We start from the raw sequence: 25,636 nt of genomic DNA on the forward strand, positions 1-25,636 counted from the left end.
TCTAGGAATTGATATGATGGGAATTTTCCGATTGTTTGCTTGGTGCTTTGATAAACTGAACGCATCATATACATGGTACTATATTGTGATGTTATGAGCCAGGGAAAAAAAGAACTACCCTACCCAGCATGCAACAGGAGTGACGAGCATGCACGGTAGCCCGGTATAGGTTGTGTCGCCATGACGGCATCTTGTATGTTGTGATATGCACGCTCTGAAAGTAAACGTTAAGAACTCAGCCAACACTCCTCGTCTGCATTATTGATAAATACACAGACAACAAATATACTCCTCTGCTTCACAAGCCGCTGAATGTAGCCGGCAAAGTATTCCCATGCTAGCTAGCTGGTCTAGCAAGCACGCGTCATTCAGTCCAAAACGGCCCGATCTATCCACATCCAGAATTGTCTGGCGGTCGGTCGTAAGTGATCCCGGAGTGACCACGCTGTAAGCCAGCCATGAAATTTGCAGAATTGTCCGGTATTTTTGCCAAATATTCCATCTTTACCAAGAGCCCTTCCACGCCGAAGTACATCCGGGAGATGCCATCTTGTTAAGAAAAGGCGTTAACAAAATAAAAGCATGTAAACAACATACGCAAATGTGCGATAAAATAATTGTCGGCGTTAATAGATTGATGAGTTAACGCGTAATTAACGCATTAATTTGCCCACCCGTAATATATATATATATATATACATACACAGATGTGTGTGTGTGTGTATATTTATATTGTGTTGCAATATACAAGATGGACCGACTGCATTTAATTTTTCAGTGTGCGGCCAACCCTGGGATAGACAGTTTACATGTGCATTTGAGTTTTACTCAGGGACAATTTTGGTTGGCAAAAGTAATGATGATTGGCCAAAATGTGAAAAGGTACAGACACTGCAGGAGAATATTTTAAAACTGCACATAATTTGGGGGTATAGTGAGAATTTGTGTGTAATGGTGTGATGCTAACATCACAAAATCCTACAAGGTGTGATTTATTGCAATGTGTAGTAACCCTGCTCTAGCGTTGCTTTCACATTCTTTATCAAGCCCATTTAAGTCTATTGATGTCAGAACATCATGTTACCCCCAGGGTGAGGTGGCACATTTCCAAAGGTCATGAAAGGTTATAAATGAATTTTAATCAAGAAACCTACAGATGCTAATTGCAGAGCATGTAAGGACAAACACACACAGAATACACACATTCTCACAAAGTAAATTTCATGAATATTCATACCTGCATAAGTTATTCTTCACTTCAGTGAACAGCAGGCAAACATTTAGCCGGGATGCTCAAGAAGCAGATACTTTTTCTCTCGCTCTCACTTTTACCGTAAAGCATTCTCTCTATCATGTCTCCTCACTGGGCATCACCATCTGCCTCCTCTCCTCCCTCTCCATTTCACTTCACCTCTCTGTACTTCTTCACCCATTGGTCTCTGCATAGGGGGCCATTATTTCTGTCCCACCCTACCCCATTTCCTCAGTCCTGAGGACAGTGACCCACATGGCATGCCTTGATGATTATTCCCATCACAGGCAGACTGTCTCTACCTGTATGACCTTGTCATCTCCTAATAATCCAGCTCAGTTCGGCACAGCTTGAGGCACCGTCTGCCTTAATCAGGCTCCTTTCTGACCCACAAATGAGTCTTCAAGTTACTTTAGTCATGCTTTATAGAGACTTAGCATTTTTGATCCAAATGCTGTTGTTTTGTAACCGTCTGCCACTCTCATTTGTTTTCCTACTAGCACAGCTTTACTCCATTGACCACATTCTAGGAATCTGCACTTTCCTCTTCTGCCTTCCTCTTTTACAAACATCAGCATCTTTTATAATCCAATGCAACCAACCCTCCTGGTTCTAAGCCACCTGCAGACAGAATCCTCATGTGCCCTCGTACCTGAGAAGGAGATGTTGAATCCCTGCAGAGATATGGAAAAGTCTGAAATGAAGCGGAGCTGTGCTTTGAAGTTTCCATAGAGGCCCGCATTAACCGGCGCCGGCCTCTCTGAGCCAGTTAGTCGAGCCAGTGGCTGGGCGAAGCTGCCATTTTCTGTTATCAGAAGATAGTCATGGTGATCCTCCAGGTGGAAGGAGTGGAAAGTGAATTGGACACCTTGGAGGAGAAAATAAAATTCAGTGCTATGTGTGTCAAACTGCAGAATATAAAAATATTGACCCTATAGAATGTAGTGGACTAATAATACCAGCACTGTTTGTAACAAGTCCAACTAAAATAAAAATGCATGCCAAAACTGAAAGCTCAACAAGAATATAACAATTTTTTTAATAATAAACATTTTTTTCTTACCATATTATTTTCTTATCTTAAGAAACTGCTAACAAAATGACTGAAAATATACACTTTTTGTTCCAACCCAAACACGAGAAGGATTAATTACTTGCTATAACGTTTTAAAAATGTTTTTAGACTAATCACACCTATTTTTACGGGTATAACAATAAAAAATAAATTACTATGTATTGTCCTGTGAAGGAAGAGACATAGCAGTGTTTCCCACAGGTCAGGCATCTACTTGTGGTGGTGAGGTCGGGCGGGGTGGGGGCGGAGGGGGCGGGACGGGGGGTTGGCAGCGGCGGCGGCTATGACCAAGAAGAACGCGGCGTTGTGATATAATTACAATACTTTATATACAAATGTATATACATATTTATATAATATTTACATACTTATATATGTATATATGTAACTACAAGCTCCATTCACAGACAGAGTCCCATTGCTTTTATGAGCGGTCGAGCGAGTCAAAAGTAAAAAAAAAATATATATATATATATATATATATATATATATATATATATATATAAATATATATATATATATATATATATATATATTTTTTTTTTAATATACATATATAATTTTTTTTTTTTTTTTTTTTTTTAATTTTATTTTATTTGTGGCGTCCATAATTCTTTCGTGGCGGGCCGCCACAAATAAATTAATGTGTGGAAAACCCTGCATAGTGAGCAAGGCCAAACCTGCATTCTAAAATCACGTCAAAGTCCATCTGTTTGTTTTGTTTTAGGAATAGTTTGTAATATTTTTAACTTAACTATGGCCATACTTGCCAACCTTGAGAGTTCCGATTTCGGGAAGTTGAGCGCGGGGGCTTTGTTGGGGGCGTGGTTTGGACGGGGGGGGGGGGGCGTAGTTAAGAGGGGAGGAGTATAATTCACCAACTCGAGTATTTCATATATATTTCATATACATATGCATAAATATATATATGTATATATATATATATATATATATATATATATATATATGAAATACTTGACTTTCAGTGAATTCTAGCTATATATATTTATTTTATTATATGTATAAATAAAATAAATAGTTGAATTTCAGATGGCACCTTTTAAATACACAGTAATAAAAACACAGTTGTTCCACTAACTGTACTGTGCTTGCTGGTTACAAAAAAAAAAAAAACAACACTTACCTTTCACTATTTGAGTAACCTTTGTTCTGCCATTTGCGTACTGGCGAGAATCACTTGCCGTCAGGTGCACAACACCACGTAAATCGTTGGCCAATCAAAAAGCAACCCCATAACGCTATAGCCAACATTCACCAGGAGATGGCAACAGACAACATAGAATCACTCTATTATAGACAGCATGGCTATAACTTCCCCGTTCTTCCGCTTCGTTTCCTTGTGTGTGCAGTTTTTTATTAAAATCCGTAGACGTTGTAACGTGATTGGGCAGGCAAGCTGTTTATATAACAGGACAGCAGACGTGAAAGCTGGCTATCCCCACTCATGTCTGCATGGAGTTGGAGAGGGCGGCTGAATTTCGGAAGATTTTCGGGAGAACATTTCTTCCGGGAGGTTTTCGGGAGAGACGCTGAATTTCGGGAGTCTCCCGGAAAATCCGGGAGGGTTGGCAAGTATGACTATGGCTATTATATTGCATTGCAATTGAGTTGTTAGTTTCAAACTGGGGGGGGGGGGGTGGTTGTAGAAAAGCCATGGAGTTCTCATGTTAAAGACATTGGCTGTGACAAGCAGCAGTGTGTGTACAGTAATTGTGTTTTTGACAAACCTTTTCCATGGCTGACCTCTACAGTCCACGTACAGTTGAGGGAGTTGGGATATAGCTCAGGGTAGCCAGGAGAAAGGATGACACCGCCAGGTCCTCTAATATCCCCACCACATGATGCTGAATAGAAAGGGAGGAAAAAGGAATGATAAATGCTGCTGGGGAAAAAGTCAACTGTAAATGAAGCAATAAATCCCTCACCTGAAGAGAAAGAAGCAATTTGGATGAATAATGCATTTGAGTCGCATCACATCCTATCGTACTGTTTTATGAGCACCTGTAATTCTGCCAACACAATGTTTTTTTTTTCTTCTGCCTTGTTTCAGACTAACCCTGTGTCTCCTCAAACAATAAATCATTCATTGTTTCAGCAATTCTGTCATGCAAACCTTCATATAGTCCACTCATAAATTACCTTAAAAGTGATATGTGGACAGAAAAAGGTATATTCCATAACATGTATAGGCGATTAACTGACACGAGCATATTTAGAGGACGAAAGCAGTTATTGCAGTCATTACCTTAAAGTGATCCTGAATGTATTTCATACAAAGGAGATTACATTGATGCAGCATTTGATTCACAGTTTACTCTGTTAAGGGACAAGGTAGTGTTTGCTGATAAAGCGATAGAAGTTGTTGTATAAACATGAAACACTTGATATCTTGCCTCATTGACCTGTATGTTGATTATTAACATATCATTTGATATTAGAAAGCCTCTAATCTCATCAAAGTAAATTAAAAAGTTAATTCTCTCATCTTATTGGCTGACAAGGGCATAGAGGTTAATACATCGATCTAAAGGTTAACTGGTTTAATTTGACATTATTCCAACTGGCAATTATTTTTCCATGCAGTCAATGTAACCCAACTAAAAGGTCATATCACATCATAGGTATCACCTTTTTGACAAAATATATAGGATTTAACACGTTTATTTTTGCAGCTCAGTTAGTAGAGCTTCACTCAATTGACTTCTTGGCTTGTTGTTGTGTGCTCTCTGAGTGACTGGCAACCAGTTCAGGATGTAGTCAGCCTTTTGCTAGATAGGCTTCAGCTTCCTGCTACCCTAATATAATAAGCAGTAGAAAATTGATGGATGCATGTGGGGTCTTTTTCATGAGCCCAATTTCTTTGTATGAGCATACTCAGGGGCACGATTCAGTCATTTGGGTGCCCAAGGCAAATTTACCAATTTTGGACCTCCACATTACCATAACAACATGGTAATTTACCATTTGTTGTTAAAACTACTATGTGAACTGCCGAGCTGTGTACCAGTAATTGTTGGTACCCTTTCCAAATTGTCCACGAGGACCGTCAAGATTGGCATTTTTTGTCATGATTATGACAAAGGAGACCCGAGACGTTCATTTACTGTAGGTTCCGCTGCAACGCATAAGAATGACGTGTAGGATATAATAATCAGTTTGGAATGATCACAAAACAAGGAAGCAACACCACTGAAAAGTTTGTCGCGCAATAATATTTCCTCCACAAAAGTACCTCAAACTATTCCATGCTAATGGGAGTGTCTGTTTGAGGTAAATGTGCCGCTAATGCACTTCATCAATGAACCTCCTAGCGATCTAATAATACAGAGGCAAATACTAATTCACTCAAAAAAGTAAAACAAAAAAGTAATTGGGGAGGGTGGCATGGTCGGCGCGCTGGCTGCAGAAGCGGGGTGTGCCAGGGCCGGCTTTGGAACATAGCTGACAGGTGATTAGATTGCCCAGCTGGGATTAGTTGTCTAATCACCTGTTGTCTTTATCAGTAGCGGCCAGGAGCAGAATAAGGAGGAGGGCTTGGAGAGACATACAGATCAACAAATACAAATGACACTGACTGAAAAGTCGAGAGTCGTGGCAATACTGATGGTCAATAAAACTTTGTTCAACTGTGAAAGGCGGTCTCCAGTGAATGTGTGTGATCAGCGGAACCCGCAAGGAGGCGACTTCCACATCTTTCGCTCAATAAAATAACTGATCAAGGATGATGACAACACCGAATCCGCTAGCAGCGTTGGGGAAGGTCCTGGCGGAGGTTGCAGCGGCCAGCCAGCAGAAGATTGAGGCAGTCCGAGTGCAGGTGGCACAGCAAAGTCAGATCCTGCAAACATAGGCGAAGCGGGTCGGAGCAGCGGGACCTACGACAGTGGCGCCAACATCAGTGGCCGTGGTCCTGCATCGGTTATCTGAGGCGGAGAATCCACAGACATTTATGGACATGTTTGAGGTCATGGCGGTAGCATGCGCTAGGCCAGAAGAGGAGTGGGCGGTACGGCTGCTACCGCTGTTGGCGGGGAAAGCGCAGCAAGCGGCGCTCAGTCTACTGCCATCTTCCCGGATGAGGTTCCGGGACCTGAGGCTGGCGATACTGGACCGGAGGGGGTGTTCCAGCGAGGACAACAGGTGATGGTTCCGGGCACTGAGGATCAGCCTTTCGTGCTGGGACAGCAGCTGAGGGACGCGGCCAGTGGAGGCCGACGGCAGGGTCATGGAACTGATCCTGCTGGAGCAGTTTCTGAAGGCGATACCGGCGCGGAAATCGGCTTGGGTTCGCTACCACCACCCTCAAGACCTGGCAACGGCGGTGATGTTGGCGGAGGACCACTTAGTGGTGCACCGCGAGATGCGGAAGGGAGAGAAGGCCGCAGAAGCGGCCGAGCATCCAGCGCCGGCGCCACACAGGCAGCGTGTGCCATCAGCCGAGGGGGCCCAGCCGGGGACACGACCCTGGACCAATAACTAATAACCCTCAGGTGCCGGCCATGTCAGATGCTATGTTTCCCCCGCAAACGACTCCTTGAATACCTGGGCAGGCGTGCTGGAGGTGTGGGCAGCCCGGTCACCTGCGGCAGGAATGCCCGCTCATAGAGGTGGGACAGGTGATCCGGGTTGTTGGCCCTCCTGCGCCCTTCCCTGGGCCGGGAGAGACGTACTATGTACCGGTAAGGATACAAGGGAGTACACACCGGGAGATGGTGGATTCAGGCTGCGAGCAGTCCATGATCCAATAAAGCCAGGTTCGACCTGGGGCGTTGGGGAAGGATACACGAGTGAGGATTAAATGTGTGCATGGAGATATTCACTCTATCGTGCTGGTGGACATTTTTTTCAAAGAAAAAAATTATAGTGTTAAGGTGGCTGTAAGTTCGCACCAAGTGCACCCCTTAATCTTGGGGACCAATTGGGTAAGGTTTAATGAGTTAGTGACGCAGTGCGCAGGGGTGCGTTCATTACCAGTAGGGAAATGGGATATCTTCGCTGCGAGGTCATCTGGTGTTGCCGAGGGGGGGGGGGGAGGGGGAGCCGGCGCGGGCTTCGCAAGAATTCCCCCCTGTCCTCCAATGGCACCCCATGGACGAGTTTCAACTTAAGCACGAGATGACACTCTGGGCTTGAATTGGGACCAAGCGATAGCAATTGATGGTCAGCTAGCCATTCCAGCAGCCACTCCAAGGGCGCCTTTGCGCCCATTACCACTCATGGAGGTCCCGTTTGAGCGGCTTGGCATGGACCTCGTCGGACCATTTCACCCGAACACTCAGGGATATTGTTTTGCGCTAGTCCTGGCGGATTACGCAACTCGCTATCCCGAAGCAGTACCGGTGTGGTCTATCTCTGCAAAGAGTGTAGCGCAAGCGCTGTTTCAGGTCGTCTCCCGAGTCGAAATCCCGAAAGAGGCACGTCCTTGACGTCACACACAACAAAGGAGCTGTACGGATTATTGGAGATCAAATCCATTCGGACCAGTGTCTACCACCCGCAGACCGACGGGCTAGTGAAGCGGCTGAATAGGACATTGAAATCCAAAATCCGAAAGTTTGTGCACGAGGACAAACCAAATTGGCATAAATGGTTAGATCCCCTGTTATTTTCAGTGCCGGAGGTTCCCCAGGCCTCCACTGGGTTTTCCCCCTTTGAATTTTTGTTCGGCAGAAAGCCGCACGGGGTGCTGGACCTAGTTAAAGTAAGCTGGGAGGCAGGTCCAAGCCCCAGCAAAAATTAAATACAATACGTCATGGACTTGAGGGCAAAACTCCACACATTGGGGCACTTGTCACGTGAGAATTTGCTCTGGGCCGAGGAACGTCAGCAGCCCCTGTATAACAAGGTGACATAATTCAGACAATTTTCACTGGGAGATAAAGTACTTGTATTACTCCCAAATCCAATTAGGTGTTACGCTTTGACGCCTACCCAATTCCCCGAGTCCACGAGCTCCTGGACCGGCTGGGCACGGTTCGTTTTTTTACGACACTGCATTTGACCAAGGGCTACTGACAGCTTAAAAGAAAAACCAGCGGTCTCCACTCCAGAAGGATTGCACCAGTTTGTGACCCTTCCATTCAGCTTGTTCGGTGCGCCCGCCACATTTCAGAGACTCATAGACCGGGTACTGCGTCTCCTTGCTGCATTTGTGGCCGCCTACCTGGATGATGTCATAATCCAGGGTGGCAGCTAGGGAGAGCATATGCAGAGGGTGGAGGAAGTGTTCGAGTCCCTGAGGCGGGCGGGGCTCACCCCCAACCTGGAAAAATGCGCGGTTGGACGGAGGGAGGCACAAAATCTGGGGTACCACTTGGGAGGAGGGCAGGTGCACCCGCAGGGAGAAAGAACAGCAGCAATTGAGGCCTGCCCAACTCCCAAGTCAAAAAAAGAATTGAAGCAGTTTTTAGGACTGGCAGGTTACTAATAGAGGTTCACCCCCCGGTTTGCATACTTGACCAGCCCGCCAACTGACCTCACCCGAAAAGGTGCTCCAGAACTGGTCCAGTGGACGGGGCACTGCCAGCAGGCATTTGAGAGGGTTAGGAAGCCCCTTTGCGAGGATTCGGTCCTGCACATGCCTGATTTTTCCCTCCCGTTCTGTCTGCAGGCGGACGCGTCGGGCGGAGGGCTGGGAGCAGTTTTGTCCCAGCAGGCAGGGGCTTTGACCGCCCTGTGCTCCACATTAGCAGGGAACTGTCAGACCGGGAGGCGAGGTACAGCACGGTGGCGAGGGAGTGCCTCGCCATCTGGGGATCGGTCAGTGCACTCCACTACTACCTGCTGGGGCGCTCGTTCGGCCTCTGCTCAGACCACAAACCCCTCCAATGGCTCCACCGCATGAAGGATGCCAACGCGTGGATCACCCATTGGTATCTAGCTTTGCAGCCCTACAACTTCAGAGTGATTCACAGGCCGGGGACACAGATGGCCGTGGCTGACTTCCTCTACATAATGTTGATGGCATACAACCTCTCGTGCTATTAAAAATGGTAATAAAACATGCATTTTTCCAAATCTTTTCTTACACCAATTACATTTATTGTAGCACCGATAAGAGTATTGATGAATACCAGGAATATCAATATTGGTGATGTATCGATCATATCCTGACAATATACATCCCTAGTGACCTGCATCTTAAAAATAGTGAACTGCGCAATGAGTATCACTGATACCAAAGCTTTTACTGTATTTTGATGGAAACATTAATCAACATTTGATAAAGTGTAAGATCATTTTCTGCAAGCACAGCTGGACCGGATGTGACACATAGCGTTATTATTGTGTAGGCCGGAAATGCATGACTAGTGAGCTACTGACAATGGGCAGTGTTGGAGAGAGTGACCATTGATCTTAAACAAGTGCCTCTCGAGTTTCTGCCTGCCTGCCTACTTTACTGTTGAGCTTGCACTTTATCTTACCTGACCCTTTGTTAAAATTGTTTACCATTTAGAGCGCTTGTTGTTTATATATGACCACTTCAAAAGTAGCATGCCTCGGCGATGTGACACGAGAAAATGTACTTCAATAGATTAGTCGTTATTAGAAAAATTAAAGGTATTAGTAATGGCAGTAATCCAAACACAAGCTAGGTTTGCCAACGATCGCTAGCAAGGCAAGCAAACAGTAGCAAATGAATGCAGAGTAGGAGGATGTAGAAGAAATCCAAGGTCGAGGTAGTCTCCAAGAAGAAATAGTGAAGTTGAAAGACATGGAAGACAGCTTCAACCATATTGAATTGAATTAGAGATAAACAACACAGCATTATTAAATTAGTCTCAAAACACATTGAGAAAGTGAAAAAAATATACTGCATCAATTCCTCGGCAAACGGATGGGCTGGAAGAAAATTGTAGATTTCTGGACTCTCATTTTTAGACGTTTAATCAAAAGGAAAATCAAGATAAAGTGACGGTTGTGTAAATAGATGTGCATTAGGTAAATTAATTATGGAATTAGTCATTGAAGATTGTCGTTTTAGAGGTTTCAAAATACTTTACACAGTCTTCATATAGCTTTTAGTGTCCAATTGGGATTTCTGGCAAGGAAGACATTATATTCTGTTTGTTTTGTTTTTTTACATCAGAAAATTACCATTTACCTATTATGATTTCCATCCAAGATCATAAAAGCCACATTAATAACTCGCTAACAAAATGTGTGTGTGGATATGACCCGTTTGTCAAAGCAGCAGTAAATCTTGACACCTGAGCACACCTTAAAATAGGTTGGCTGACGATAAAAATCAGAAGGTTGCGCATTCAACTTGTTAATCATTCCAATTTTTTAATAGGAAGTTTTGCTTACTGTGGGTTCTCCGGGGTTGTCATGATGCATAAATGTTCTACTCGATATTGATACTCATTGAAATATGCAATATTAGATAACATTTTTGATACCGCAAGAACTAAAAATTGTTTAATGAAATAACCCCAAAAAAACCTATATGATGGTACATTTTTAAATATTACTACTAAGATTAAATAAACAAAATGTGCAAAAAAAGAATACAATTACTAATATTAATATGAACAACAATATTTATCGTGTTTTGATCATTTTAATCATTGCCAGAACTAATTCTTCAGCACATTTATTTCCGTTTCAATAGCAGCACATCTCAGACTTGTAACAACCCATCCATCCAACCATTTTTCTACCGCTTATACCCTTTGGGGTGGCGGGTGCCTATCTCAGCTACAATCGAGAGGAAGGCGGCGTATACCCTGGACAAGTCGCCACCTCATCGCAGGGCCAACACAGGTAGACAGACAACATTCACACTCACATTCACTCACTAGGGACCATTTAGTGTTGCCAATCAACCTATCCCCAGGTGCATGTCTTTGGAAGTGGGAGGAAGCCGGAGGGAACCCACGCAGTCACGGGGAGAACATGCAAACTCCACACAGAAACACCCCGAGTGCGGGATTGAACCCTGACTACTCAGGACCTTCGTATTGTGAGGCAGACAAATTAACCCCTCTGCCACCGTGAAGCCCTTGTAAAAATCCCTTCTGGGAATAAAACACTTGTTCAGTTCACTTCAGTTTATTTATTCATATACCACAAAACAACCCTTGTTGGTCAAAGACATAAGAAACAACTTGGAACAAAAAGGGCACGTATTGTCACATTTACGTTGTAACACAGAAGGAGGAATACAATACAATAGTAAAATATACCTCAAAAGAAGTGCAGAATATATCACCTAAAATTCAAAAATGTAATACATTCATAAAATACGTATAAAACAAGAAACAAATTGTGTGTTCTAATCATGGCTGATTTGATTACAAACAAAGTAGATGACTATTTTTGGACAAATGAGGATTCACAACCTTCTCTTTTTCCTTATCTGATCCATTTTTAACAGTAAAAAGCGTCCCTGACCAGCTGCACCAAAGAGACAACTGTCCATCGAGTCAGTCACACTTTATATTGATCATGGTACATGCAGCATGTAATGTTTCATGTATCATGTATCACAGGGGTCACCAACCTTTTTGAAACCAAGAGCTACTTCTTGGGTACTGATTGAAGCGAAGGGCTACCAGTTTGATACACACTTAAATAATTTGCCAGAAATAGCCAATTTGCTCAATTTACCTTTATTAATAAATCTACATATATATACAAATGGGTATTTCTGTCAGTCATTCTGTCGTACATTTTTTTTTTCCTTTTACGGAAGGTTTTTTGTAGAGAATAGATGATGAAAAAAACACTTAATTGAACGGTTTAAAAGAGAAAACAGGAAAATAATGAAAATTAAATTTTGAAACATAGTATAGCTTCAATTTCAAATCTTTAAAGTTCAATATCCAACCGAAAAAAATGAAGAGAAAAACTAACTGATTTGAATCTTTTTGAAAAACATAAAAAAATAATTTATGGAACATCGTTAGTAATTTTTCCTGTTTAAAATTAATTTTAGAATTTTGATGACATGTTTTAAATAGGTTAAAATCCAATCTGCACTTTGCTATAATATATAACAAATTGGACCAAGCTATATTTCTAACAAAGACAAATCATTATTTCTTCTAGATTTTCCAGAATAAAAATTTTATAAGAAATTCCTAAGACTTCGAAATAAGATTTAAATTTGATTCCACAGATTTTCTAGATTTGCCAGACTAATTTTTTTGAATTTTAGTTGTTATAAGTTTGAAGAAATATTTCACAAATATTCTTCGTCGAAAAAACAGAAGCTAAAATGAAAAATTAAAATCAAAATGTATCCATTATTCTTTACAATAAAAAAACAATTCTTGAACATTGATTTAAATTGTCAGGAAAGAAGAGGAAGGAATTTCAAAGGTAAAAAGGTATTAGTGTTTAAAAATCCTAAAATAATTTTTAAGGCTGTATTTTTTCTCTAAAATTGTCTTTCTGAAAGTTATAAGAAGCAAAGTTTAAAAAAAAGAAGAATTTATTTAAACAAATGAAGACCAAGTCTTTAAAATATTTTCTTGGATTTTCAAATTCTATTTGAGTTCTGTCTCTCTTAGAATTAAAAATGTCGTGCAAAGCGAGACCAGCTTGCTAGTAAATAAATAAAATGTAAAAAATAGAGGCAGCTCACTGGTAAGTGCTGCTATTTGAGCTATTTTTAAAACAGTCCAGCGGGCGACTCATCTGGTCCTTACGGGCTACCTGGTGCCCGCGGTCACCGCGTTGGTGACCCCTGATGTATCATGACAGACAGCATATGCTGTCTGGCCAGCTGTGTACAAAATAAATAAATGATAAATGGGTTGTACTTGTATAGCGCTTTTCTACCTTCAAGGTACTCAAAGCGCTTTGACACTACTTCCACATTTACCCATTCACACACACATTCACACACTGATGGAGGGAGCTGCCATGCAAGGCGCCAACCAGCACCCATCAGGAGCAAGGGTGAAGTGTCTTGCTCAGGACACAACGGACGTGACGAGGTTGGTACTAGGTGGGATTTGAACCAGGGACCCTCGGGTTGCGCACGGCCACTCTTCCACTGCGCCACCCCGTCCCAAAAAATCTTCAGTCAAAAAAAACATGAAATGTGGGCTAATACTTTACAGATACTATAATATGATTGTTCCTGTTTTTCAGTCAGTAGAAATTGGTGTGTTATTCCATTGTGTTGTGCATTACAAACATTTCGTGTTGACCAAGTCTTGCTTATCTCTTGCCGTAGTTAGCTTTTACGGCTAATACCGTAGAACGCCAATGTGTTACTATGATAGAAAAGGAGTGTGGAGAGACGGAGCCGAGGAGCCGACAGCAGGGGCGGACAAATGCCGGTCCTACCCGCAATGGCGGCCAGGAGGCGGGGCGTGCGGCGGAGAGATGAGGCGGGACGCACTCAGAGCGACGCTCCAGCCAGCCAAGTCAGGTGCGTTCACCACACACCTGCGCTCAATCTGCTCATTTGTTGTTGCAGCACAAAAGAGGGGAAGGAGGAACGAGCGAGGACGCAAACGCCGGATGCCGAAAGGCGTGCAGCGGCGGCAAGCAGGAAGAGACCGCGCGCTGAAAAGTGACGCGATCGGATGGCCAGAAGAAGACAGGTTTACTGAACTAATAAACACCAGTCAAACCTGCTATGATGCGTCTTGTGTCCAGTGTCACGGCAACCCACACGGGGACGGCGGCTGGGAGTGCGCCGCAAGGAGTTTCTCAGCGTTTGCTCTTAAAATAATAATATTGCTACAGTTTGGTTATTATACAGGTGACGGAACGTAAATGTAGTGTTGTTGATGATTACTGAATGCATTTTACATTACATTTGTAAAAGTGATTGAGTGGTATCATTGCTCTTTCAAGAACAAGCACATTTTTACATGTTAGAAAGCAAAAAAAACAAAAAAAAAAAAACTTATTTTCCTTGTCCGTCATAATGATTGAAATTCCAGAAAAATGCAGTCCCCCTATAAGAGACGGAATGCACTTTGCTCATGTTTAGTAAACCAGCCTTGCGTGTGCTATCAAGTTTGCACATGTTTAAGTACACGCAAACCTTAAGTAAATCCCTCCCTTTCGACGAAATATGCAGTCCCGCCCACATTTTGGAACTGAAAGTGGGTTTTCCAAGATGTGCTGAAACTCATTAGAAAACAAGCCCATTAATCACCACTGTGTCTATTTTGGGGAGACTTCTATCCGTAGACATAATTGGGGGACATTTATCTGTAGACATAATTTTTAGGTCCAGAACTATAAAACAAGTACCAATGTTGTCAGCATAAGAGGGGTCCTTTAAAGGCCTACTGAAATGAGATTTTCTTATTTAAACGGGGATAGCAGGCCCATTCTATGTGTCATACTTGATCATTTCCCGATATCGCCATATTTTTGCTGAAAGGATTTAGTAGAGAACATCCACAACAAAGTTTGCAACTTTCGGTGCTAAGACAAAAGCCCTGCCTCTACCGGAAGTCGCAGACGATGACGTCGCAAGTGTGGGGGCTCCTCACATATTCCCATTGTTTATAATGGGAGCCTCCAACAAAAAGTGCTATTCGGACCGAGAAAACGACAATTTCCCCATTAATTTGAAGAAAATGAAAGATTCGTGTTTGAGGATATTAATAGCGACGGACTAGAAAAAAAAAAAACACGATTGGGACGGATTCCGATGTTTTATAATTCTGGGAAATCCTTTATATTTCTATTGTGTTGCTAGTGTTTTAGTGAGTTTAATATTACCTGATAGTCGGAAGGGTGTGTCCACGGCCGGGTGTTGACGCGCAGTGTCTCAGGGGAGTCGACGGCAGCTCAGCTTTTCTCCGGTAAGAACTGACTTTTTAACCACAATTTTCTCACCGAAACCTGCTGGTTGACATTCCATTTTGATTCATGCTCGCTTGACCGAGCTCTGATTCATAGTAACGTTTCACCTCCAGGAATTTTAAACGAGGAATCACCGTGTGTTTGTGTGGCTAAAGGCTAAAGCTTCCCAACTCCATCTTTCTACTGTGACTTCTCCAATATTAATTGAACAAACTGCAAAAGATTCAGCAACACAGATTTCCAAAATACTGTGTAATTATACCGTTAAAGCAGACAACATTTAGCTGTGTGTGTGCGTAGCGCTCATACTTTCTAAAAACCCGTGACGTCTTGCGTACACGTCATCATTACACGACGTTTCTAGGACAAAAACTCCCGGGAAATTAAAAATTGTAATTTAGTAAACTAAAAAGGCCGTATTGGCATGTGTTGCAATGTTAATATTTCATCATGGATATATAAACTATCAGACTGTGTGGTGGGTTTCAGTAGGCCTTTAATGTAACTTGTTAAGCATGTCTGAAATAAATAAACCATACCAATATAAGACGCGCAACTCTTCTATGCAATGCAAATATTGTCAACGCAATGTACGTCAGATGATGTTTTGAAAGATCACTGGAATGCCTAAGGCCTCAGAGTTGCACACACATACACCCCTCTCGTTCTCACTCCTTCCACCCTTGGGCTCCATAGCAAGCATAACACATCAAGGCCTGAATCTTTATCCACCAACAAAATTATATCAGATATTTTATTAATGAGCCAGAATTATATAAAGTCATTAAAAGTGGATGAGTGCACTTGGCAGAGTGTCTATTTAGAGGGTCCATAGGCAGTAGGCTAAGGTATTTGGCACCAGTCTGGCTCACACCTAGGCAAGTAAAGGCTACAGGATATCAAGTTAATTTACAGGCCATTGTATACACAGCATTGTATCTCACGCATACCGCCAACTCTTCCATGTGATTTATTAGATATACTTCTTCGTCACATGACTAAGGGACATCATTGACAGTCTGCGTACAGCAACAATAATCACCATATTATCCCTGCACTTCAAAAATAAAACTTTACATATACAGCCCAGAGAGGAAGATTATATGGGATAACAAAACTAGGAGGAACAGCTGAGCTTCTTGCATTGAAGTTGAGATAATCTGTTTTCACATTTACATGACTCATAACACACTCTCTAAGTAAGTTGTTCACAAAAAAACTCGGTCTATCTTTTGAGGAAAAGTATTTTGACACGTGTATGCTTGGCTTTGAGGCTGAGCCCGCAGTCAGACTGACTGTGGCTAAAAGTAACTTTAAGTTGATAATGGGCCATTTTGCATAGTATGATGCATTTTTCAAAAAACATCTTTACATACCGTAAACCTTCATATCTGTATTCTCAGCTGTTGCTTGCCAGTGAAGTGAAGTGAATTATATTTGTATAGCGCTTTTCTCTAGTGACTCTAAGCGCTTTACATAGTGAAACCCAATATCAAAGTTACATTTAAAGCAGTGTGGGTGGCACTGGGAGCAGGTGGGTAAAGTGCCTTGCCCAAGGACACAACAGCAGTGACTAGGATGGCGGAGGCGGGAATCGAACCTGCAACCCTCAAGTTGCTGGCACGGCCATTCTACCATCCGAGCTATGCCGCTCCACAAGTAACAGTGACAGTCACAACTATGGTACCAGGCTAGACCTAAGAGGTGCTCTCACCCGTGTTAAACCCAAAAGTGATGTTTTGAAAAAGACTGTAATGTATCGGGCAATCACTTACTGGAATATACTTCCACAATATCTGCTATCAATCACCAGCATAGTGGGCTTTAAGAATAAACTAAAAGGAGAAGTATTGCGGAAAGAGATTATTCTAGATTGTACCCAATGTCATAGCTGTTTTTATTGAGTATTTTATTGATTATGGGATAAGCAGCAGAAAATGGATGGATGGTACTTTTTTGTCACGTATTGTCTTTGGTACACTAATGTGTATATTTTAGGCCATTGGTTCTTTGTTTTATTTTGTAAAAATATATCTATTTTTATATTGCTATTTTTATCTTTGGTATCAAAATTATTATGTAACACAAGTAATTATTATTTTTTATGTTCTTTGTTGTTGCTATTTTTGTATTATGACAGTTTATTATTGGATCATGTTGTACTGCATTTCAATCTTTTGTTTTGTGATTGTGTGATGTTTTTTGGCCTGGACCCCAGGAAGAATAGTCTCCACTGTGGTGTAGACCAATGGGGATCCTTAATAAACTAAACTAAACTTTCTAGTGCATGTCCACTGTTTACCGTCCAAAAACATACACCCTACTTTGTGCCACTATTCAGGAAGTGGTGCACCTTGCACATAGCTGTCTGTCTCATTTTACAATTGAATTGACTGAATGATAGAAAATAAAGAGAAATTTAAAAATATAATATGGATTACGTCGAAAGGGCAGCATGGTAGACCATTGGTTGCTGCGTTTGCTTCACAATAAAAAAGTCCTGGGATCAATCCCCAGGCTCGGGGTCTTTCTGTGTGGAGTTTGCATGTTCTCTCCATGACTGCGTGGGTTCCCACTGGGTACTCCGGCTTCCTCCCACCCTCCAAAGACATGCACCTGGTTGATTGGCGACACTGAATTTGCCCTAGTGTGTGAATGTGAATCTGTCTGTCGGTGTGTGTTGGCCCTGCGATGAGGAGGCGGGGATGAGGGTGTACCCAGCCTTCCGCCGAACGCAGCTGAGATAGACTCCAGCACCCCCTACAATCCAGAGAGACAAAAGCGGTAGGAAATGGATGGATGGATTGATTACAACGGAGGGAGACTTCCTGCTGATATATCTCATTTTGGAAACACATGCCAACCACTGTTCTATAACTTTCCATTTCCAGTTAAACTTGCATCATTTCGCCAAGAGAGGGATTGTGAAGGTATGCATACACAATGTGATAACTGTATCGTTGACCCTTGCCACGAAACACTTCAAATATTGCAACTTTACTACTTCACAGATATTTTCTTAAAGCATATTGCCATATGTTTGGCCTAAATTAAGTTTTAAACACTTGTTTATCTATGTCGTATACAGTATGCAATACAGTGCAGTAGTTGTCTTGTTTAACATTATTATTTTGTAGTGGTCAATAAGGATATTTATTCACAAAGCAGGAATACTGTTTCCAAGTTAAATGTCACATTCCTAAAAACAACACATGCGGCTAATTTCAGCGCTATTTTCACAAAAAAGTTTTGGCAAAACAACTTTTTGATGGACTTCATCTTCAACTCCTGCCTCATCAATGACACATCTCCACATCGGTGACACTAGAGTGACATCAAAAGACGAGACGCTAGGAAAACAGTCAACACTATCAGATCTAAGCTATCAGCAGTATCCCTAGCAATTGTAAGTGGAAATTAATTCAGTTCTCAGGGTTGAGTGCCATCTCCGTGATGGGGAGGAGACCCTGCCCCAAGTGGAGGAGTTCAAGTATCTCGGAGTCTTGTTCACGAGTGAGGGAAGAGTGGATCGTGATATTGATAGGCGGATCAGTGCAGCGTCTTCAGTAATGCGGCCGCTGTATCGATCCGTTGTGGTGAAGAAGGAGCTGAGCCGGAAGGTAAAGCTCTCAATTTACCGGTCAATCTACGATCCCATCCTCACCTATGGTCATGGGCTTTGGGTTAAAAATCCCGGGTACAAGCAGCCGAAATTAGTTTCCTCCGCTGGGAGATAGGGTGATAAGTTCTGCCATCTGGGAGGAGGTCAAAGTAGAGCCACTACTCCTCCACATCGAGAGGAGCCAGATGAGGTGGTTCAGACATCATGTCAGGATGCCGCCCGAACGCCTCCCTGGGGCACCTCCGACCGGTAGGAGGCCACAGGGAAGACCCAGGACACGTTGGGAAGACTATGTCTCCCGGCTGGCCTGGGAACGCCTCGGGATCCCTCGGTACGAGCTGGACGATGTGGCTGGGGAGAGGGAAGTCTGGGCTTCCCTGCTTAGGTTGCTGCCCCCGCGACCCGACCTCGGATAAGCGGAAGAAGATGGATGGATGGATGGATGGATGGATAACTCAGTTTATGCATTTCAACCTTGGAATCATTAGTTCCACATGAAAATGGTGAGCTTTTGGGTGAGCAATGTGGCACGACAAGACAAAATGCTAACAGCATGGCTAAGGGTTGTAGCTGCAACTGTCGAGATGTCCAAGTTGCTTGTGGTTTCAGCAAATGGAGGCCTGGCTCTAATTCAGGGAATTCCCCCAGGTTGTGACAAAGTATTTTCGATATTGGCCATGTAGTAGTGGCCACAATGACACTTGGAGGATTCTCCGGGAAACCAGAAAGTACTTTAAACTAAAGTAAAACACTCTCAAGGCTACTTTAGACTTGCTTCAAGTTTAGAGGGTTCAAATTATGGTAAATAAAAACAATTTAGATGGTGGTAAACAGTTTTTGTATGCTCTAACTATGGCAATATTAGATTTATTAATAATACTCCTACTTTGCAGATATGTGCTTACCATGGTCAAGCCTGGAAGCATTCGGCTGTGATAAATAGGGAATGATGTATGTTAACAAATAAAGGTATGTCCTGTTAAACAAAATTACGATACTTTAAGGTGCAGTGCAGAAAGTCAGTGTGCATACCATCACAAGTGGGAAGTTGGTGGCTCCAAAAGTGGTTCTTCTCACAAACCAGAAGTTCCTCATGGCTTAGTCTATATCCTGGATCACATTGGAAGGACATTGTTGAGCCAATGGACAGATCGTGGCTGAGCCGCACACCGTTGACAGGGATACCAGGATCCATGCAGGAGTATGTGTCCACAGTGACAACTAAAAGAAGAAGACATATGAAAGCATTGCTTTACACGTGAATTGACAGAGGAATTCTCAAGTCTGTCTAACTGCCACTGTATCAAAACCAACTTAACTATTTATAAATAGAAGAATCTGCACTGGCTTATGCAAATATGACAGTTGAGCTGCATAAATACATTGAAGCATTGAACAAACATGAATTGGCAGTCCTGTATTTTTGCAATCTGTAAAATATCTAGGACAGCGTCTTGAAAAAGTGCTGAGAAAGCTTTGATGTTGTTTCAGGCTCCAAACAAAAATAACTGTATAAAAGCAGAAGCAGGTTAATGTTTGTTTTTTTCACAGAAACTACACTTTGACTTTTATATTGACTCTCACAGTTAAAAATGCATGTGTTTGTGACAATGTTAAGAATATGACTTGATGAGCAGAAGACACACCAAAAAGCATAACAACACTTTGATAATGGCAATTAGTGTTTGTGAAAGGCAGCTTAACCAATTTGGAGGGACATAAATTATTCAGTGTGACTTTTTAAAAACTTTTCTTGCGACAAATAAAACCCAGTTTAGATAAGTCTGTTTTTTGTTAATGTATACACATTTCAGACAAAGAATACATATTCATCCGTTCTAAGAGCTGAACAGTTCAGAGATGTTTTAAGACTTGGTAGTGAAAACACAACTCTTACAGTAAAATCACAAAATGTGTCAATAATTATTTAGCTTTTTCAAAGGTAAGTTGGAGATTACGCACACATTTTGATTGATTTGACATCCTTTTTGTAAACAGGCACAACAATATTTATTTCAACTTTACAACAAAACAAGTGTTTAACCTTTTACTGTATGTGTCATATCTGTGCTTTGCTTTTTAATTTTCAACCTACCTACCACAACACAAACATCCATCCATCCATTTTCTACCGCTTATTCCCTTTACGGTCGTGGGGGGGCGCTGGCGCCTATCTCAGCTACAATCATGCGGAAGGCGGGGTACACCCTGGACAAGTCGCCACCTCATCACAGGGCCAACACAGATAGACGGACAACATTCACACTCACATTCACACACTACGGCCAATTTAGTTTTGCCAATCGTAAAAATAACCAGAAATAATGTTGGGCCATCTAGGTCCATTATTAGCATTAATTTTTGCATCATTAATATTAAGAACAAACCCAAAAAATATGCTAATTCTCAGCACAACAATTTTGTTCTATCTTTGATTTAGATCCATTTTCTGATGCTGATATACGATGGTGTCAGGGGATTGATTGGGCCTGTGTGGTCTGTCTAGTCACTAGTCAATAAATGTGAGATAAGCATGCCAATATACATTTAAAACTACTGCACATTGCATTTTAAAAAAGTACAGAACACAATGTCTTCACAGACCAAACAAAATCAGTTAGACTTAAAGGCCTACTGAAATGAGATTTTCTTATTCAAACTGGAATAGCAGGTCCATTCTATGTGTCATACTTGATCATTTCGCAATATTGCCATATTTTTGCTGAAAGGTTTTAGTAGAGAACATCAACGATAAAGTTCGCAACTTTTGGTCGCTAATAGAAAAGCCCTGCCTTTACCGGAAGTATGTGCGCGTGACGTCACGAGTTGCAGGGCTCCACACATATTCACTTTGTTTTTTAATGGGAGCCACCAGCAGTAAGAGCTATTCGGACCGAGAAAACGAAAATTTCCCCATTAATATGAGCAAGGAAGAAAGATTTGTGTTTGAGGATATTGATAGGGAAGGACTAGAAAAATTAAAAAAATTAAAAATCAAGTTAAAAAAAAATAAAGGCGATTGCATTGGGACGGATTCAGATGTTTTAGACACATTTACTAGGATAATTCTTGGAAATCCCTTATCTTTCTATTGTGTTGCTAGTGTTTTAGTAAGTTTAATAGTACCTGATAGTCGGAGGGGTGTGTCCACGGGTGTCTTGAGGCCAGTGTCTGAGGGGAAGTCGACGGCAACTGTATGGACGGCGCAAGCTCAGCTGATCTTCGGTAAGAGGCGACTTTTTACCACAATTTTCTCACCGAAAACTGCTGGTTGACATGTAATCGGGATCCATGTTTGCTTGACCGCTCTGAACAATAGTGAAGTTTCACCTCCGGGAATTTTAAACAAGGAATCACCGTGTGTTTGTGTGGCCAAAGGCTAAAGCTTCCCAACTCTATCTTTTTATTTTGACTTCTCCATTATTAATTGAAAAAACTGCAAAAGATTCAGCAACACAGATGTCCAAAATACTGTGTAATTATGCGGTTAAAGCAGACGACCTTTAGCCGCGAGTCGCGCAGCGCTAATATTTCCTTACAGTCCGTGACGTCACGCGCATAATTGCAATTTAGTAAACTAAACCGGCCGTATTGGCATGTGTTGCAATGTTAATATTTCATCATTGATATATAAACTATCAGACTGCATGGTGGGTAGTAGTTGGTTTCAGTAGGCCTTTAAAATGGCTTTTTTAAAAATATTTAAGTTTGGTAAATTCAAGCCTGTTTGGTAGGACAGAAGATAAATGACCTTAAGAAAAATGTGATCAAATATTTTCATAACAGTGGAACCTCGATTTACAAACCCCTAGTTATACAAACTTATAGATTTGCAAACCATAGACCGAGTAGAAATTAGCTTTGTTGTACAAACCTTGTCTCAGTGTACGAACGTTTCATCCACCCATGGTGTGCCTCGTGGTGCCCTGCAGCATATCCACTGTAGGCGGGCTGATTGACCTCTGCCAACCGAGCAGTGTTGTCGTTGGCCACTGTGCAAATTGCCACACTGTGTGCTTTTTAAGGGGTGTTCAGTTTTTTTACAGGAATTTCTAATTTTCATAGCTCAAGATGAGTACAAATAAAACAATGCACAAGCAATGAGTGGTTTTAAACAAACAAACTTTGGATTTATTCCTGTTTAAGAACCTATTAAGTTTGTAAATAGAGGTTCCAATGCATACCGATTCTGATGCTAATCAATGTCTGCAGCCAGAATCATAAGATCAATTTAGTTCAAAAGTAAACGTTGTGTGATTGCAACCTAATTGGACCTTTACCTGCCATTTGCAGACACATACGATTGGTCAGTTCAATTCAACAGCGTTCACTAAAGGTCTTTTTTGCACAAGCAATTTCCCAAATGTACTCAGCATGGTGTCCTCCAACCATTTCGGCTGTAAAATATGACCTAAATTGCAATAGAACTAATACAATTGCACTGTTATTGCTGCGCGTTAACCTCGTCAAAGAAGAAAATTGTAATGCACTTGAGAATGAAACATAATAAGGCCAAGACACTTGTGGTGTGATTTTAGTCAATAGTGCTAAAATAACAACAAACTCTGTTTTATGAATCACATCTGTGTGGCGAGGGTAATTGTGGTATTGCAAGCAATCTCAAAATTGATCATTCCCTGGCCAGACAATTTGATTTCTTTCAGGCACCCCAAGTCAATGCATAAAGATGTGGAAAGAAAAGAACTGCTTCCAACAAACATTTTCTGAAAATAAAAACACTCTTGCCGTAGTATCTGAGAGTAGTCAATCACCAAAATGTGGATAGAATCTCGACACACTGATATTATAAAGCACATCATGAGAACGGAATGTCCTTTCCTTGTCCATGTGTCTGTTAAATAAAAACACACTTTTTTAAATTGAGAGGGCTCGAGACAGTGTTCCCTGGAAAAAGGGTATTAAAAATATTTATTACAAATGTGGACAATTGTATGACTTCCTTTTTCAATGAAAAATGTGCTCCTTTTGAATAGCGGTGAAAACTAAAACATTAAAACAAAGGTGCTCAGGGTGCGGACCGGGGGCCATTTGCTGCCCAAATCAAAATGGTAATGACCCGCCACACATAAAGAACATAACAAAGTGAAATACAAGAGGAAATGTGTTTAAATTAACAGGAAGCAATTGAAATGCCATCCATCCATTTTCTACCGCTTATTCCCTTTTGGGGTTGCGGGGGGCGCTGGCGCCTATCTGAGCTGCAATCGGGCGGAAGGCGGGGTACACCCTGGACAAGTATCCACCTCATCGCAGGGCCAACACAGACAGACAACATTCACACTCACATTCACACACTAGGGCCAATTTAGTGTTGCCAATCAACCTATCCCCAGGTGCATATCTTTGGAAGTGGGAGGAAGCCGGAGTACCCGGAGGGAACCCACGCATTCACGGGGAGAACATGCAAACTCCACACAGAAAGATCCCGAGCCTGGGGTTGAACCCAGGAATGCAGGACCTTCGTATTGTGAGGCAGACGCACTAACCCCTCTGCCACCGTGAAGCCCCATTGAAGCCCAATTGAAATGTTGCCGCTAAAATCTAGAGTCACAATATATTAAGCCGATACAGATACAAATGGGCAGCACAATTACGCAGTAGCGAGTGCCTGGGTTCGATTCCCAGGCTATTTCTGTGTGGAGTTTGCATGTGACTGTGTGGGTTCTCTTCGGGTACCCCGGCTTCCTCCCACCGTCAAAGACATGCACCTGGGTATAATCTGATTGGCGACACTAAAATTGAGCGAAAATTGTGTGAATGTGAATCAGACTATCTGTCTTGGCCCTGTGATCAGGAGGCGACTTGTCCAGGGTGTACCTCGCCTTCCGCCCGAGTGCAGATTAGATAGCCTCTATCCCCCCGCGACCACAAGAGGGACACGCGGTATAAAATGGACGGATATATGATACAAATTGCTTCCTATTTCTCAAGAACAATACTTATAACTGTTTATTAATTTACTTAATTTATTTTTCATTTACACCCTTCTGTTCTGCTGGCTTTGTGGCTGATAAGGTTTGATGTGTTGATGCGTGATGTTTTTTGTTCCTCATGCGAAATGTTTGCAGAACATTTTGTGCAAATATCGCATGCAATGACTTCTTCTGAAGCAGTGAAGGAGTCTCAAACGATCGACACCATGTTTGTTTACATGAGCTCAGGGGAAGATTAGGATATGAGTACGGTCGGAAAAAAGGACCGCCTAATACACCCCTAATAACCACACAAAGGCTGTTTTTTTTTTCTTTTTAAAAAATCTATCCATCCATTTACTACCCCTTGTCCCTCTCGGGGTCGTGTATATCGTGTTAGCTTTGAAAATAAAATGTACTAATATGCCCTTGCATCTTTTGATTATTCAGTGTGCGATCCTCAGTCTGCATTAGATCTACATGGAATCACCAAGCCAAGTTAATTGTACCTTTTCTACGGCTACCACGATACAAGGTATGGAACTTACATATACTGTATATTCTGATAAAAATATAAGGAGTGCCCTTCTACATAAAAATCACAAAAACATTAAGAATCGCATGAACACATATGTATTTAGAATCTGTTACTCTCTCTCACCTTCATAGAAGATCTTAAAGCCACTGTTTGATCTACTGTTGTCGGTGGTGAACAGCAAATACAAGAAGTTGCTGGTGCTAAACAGGAACTGCGGAACCTGGGTTCCATTGAAAGAGCCAACCAGAGGTGAAAGCAGGTTTGGGCCGTCATGTACCTCCAGGAAATCATAGCTGAGTTCAGTCTGAAACCTATAAATTAAAGGGATAATGAACGGAAAATGAATGCACTCTTTCTGAAAACTAATTTCAAAACCTATAGAAAGTTTCACCAACACCACGCTGTGTAGCTT

The 25,636-nt window shown here is 41.9% G+C and overlaps 1 protein-coding gene across 2 annotated transcripts in view; it reads right to left on the reverse strand.

Annotated features, from left to right (window-relative positions):
* Nucleotides 1–25,636, reverse strand: part of LOC133562239 (CUB and sushi domain-containing protein 3-like) — a 673,567-nt gene that overhangs the window by 376,122 nt on the left and 271,809 nt on the right. For both annotated transcript variants that reach the window (XM_061916244.1, XM_061916243.1), the window contains exons 17-20: nucleotides 25,348–25,535; nucleotides 19,786–19,974; nucleotides 4,076–4,192; nucleotides 1,905–2,120 (exon numbers count right to left, since the gene is read on the reverse strand). In XM_061916244.1, the coding sequence (XP_061772228.1) occupies nucleotides 1,905–2,120; nucleotides 4,076–4,192; nucleotides 19,786–19,974; nucleotides 25,348–25,535 (710 nt within the window). The remainder of the gene's footprint in view (nucleotides 1–1,904; nucleotides 2,121–4,075; nucleotides 4,193–19,785; nucleotides 19,975–25,347; nucleotides 25,536–25,636) is intronic.

Source organism: Nerophis ophidion, linkage group LG11 (genome assembly GCF_033978795.1).
Source record: "Nerophis ophidion isolate RoL-2023_Sa linkage group LG11, RoL_Noph_v1.0, whole genome shotgun sequence".
NCBI lineage: Eukaryota > Metazoa > Chordata > Actinopteri > Syngnathiformes > Syngnathidae > Nerophis > Nerophis ophidion.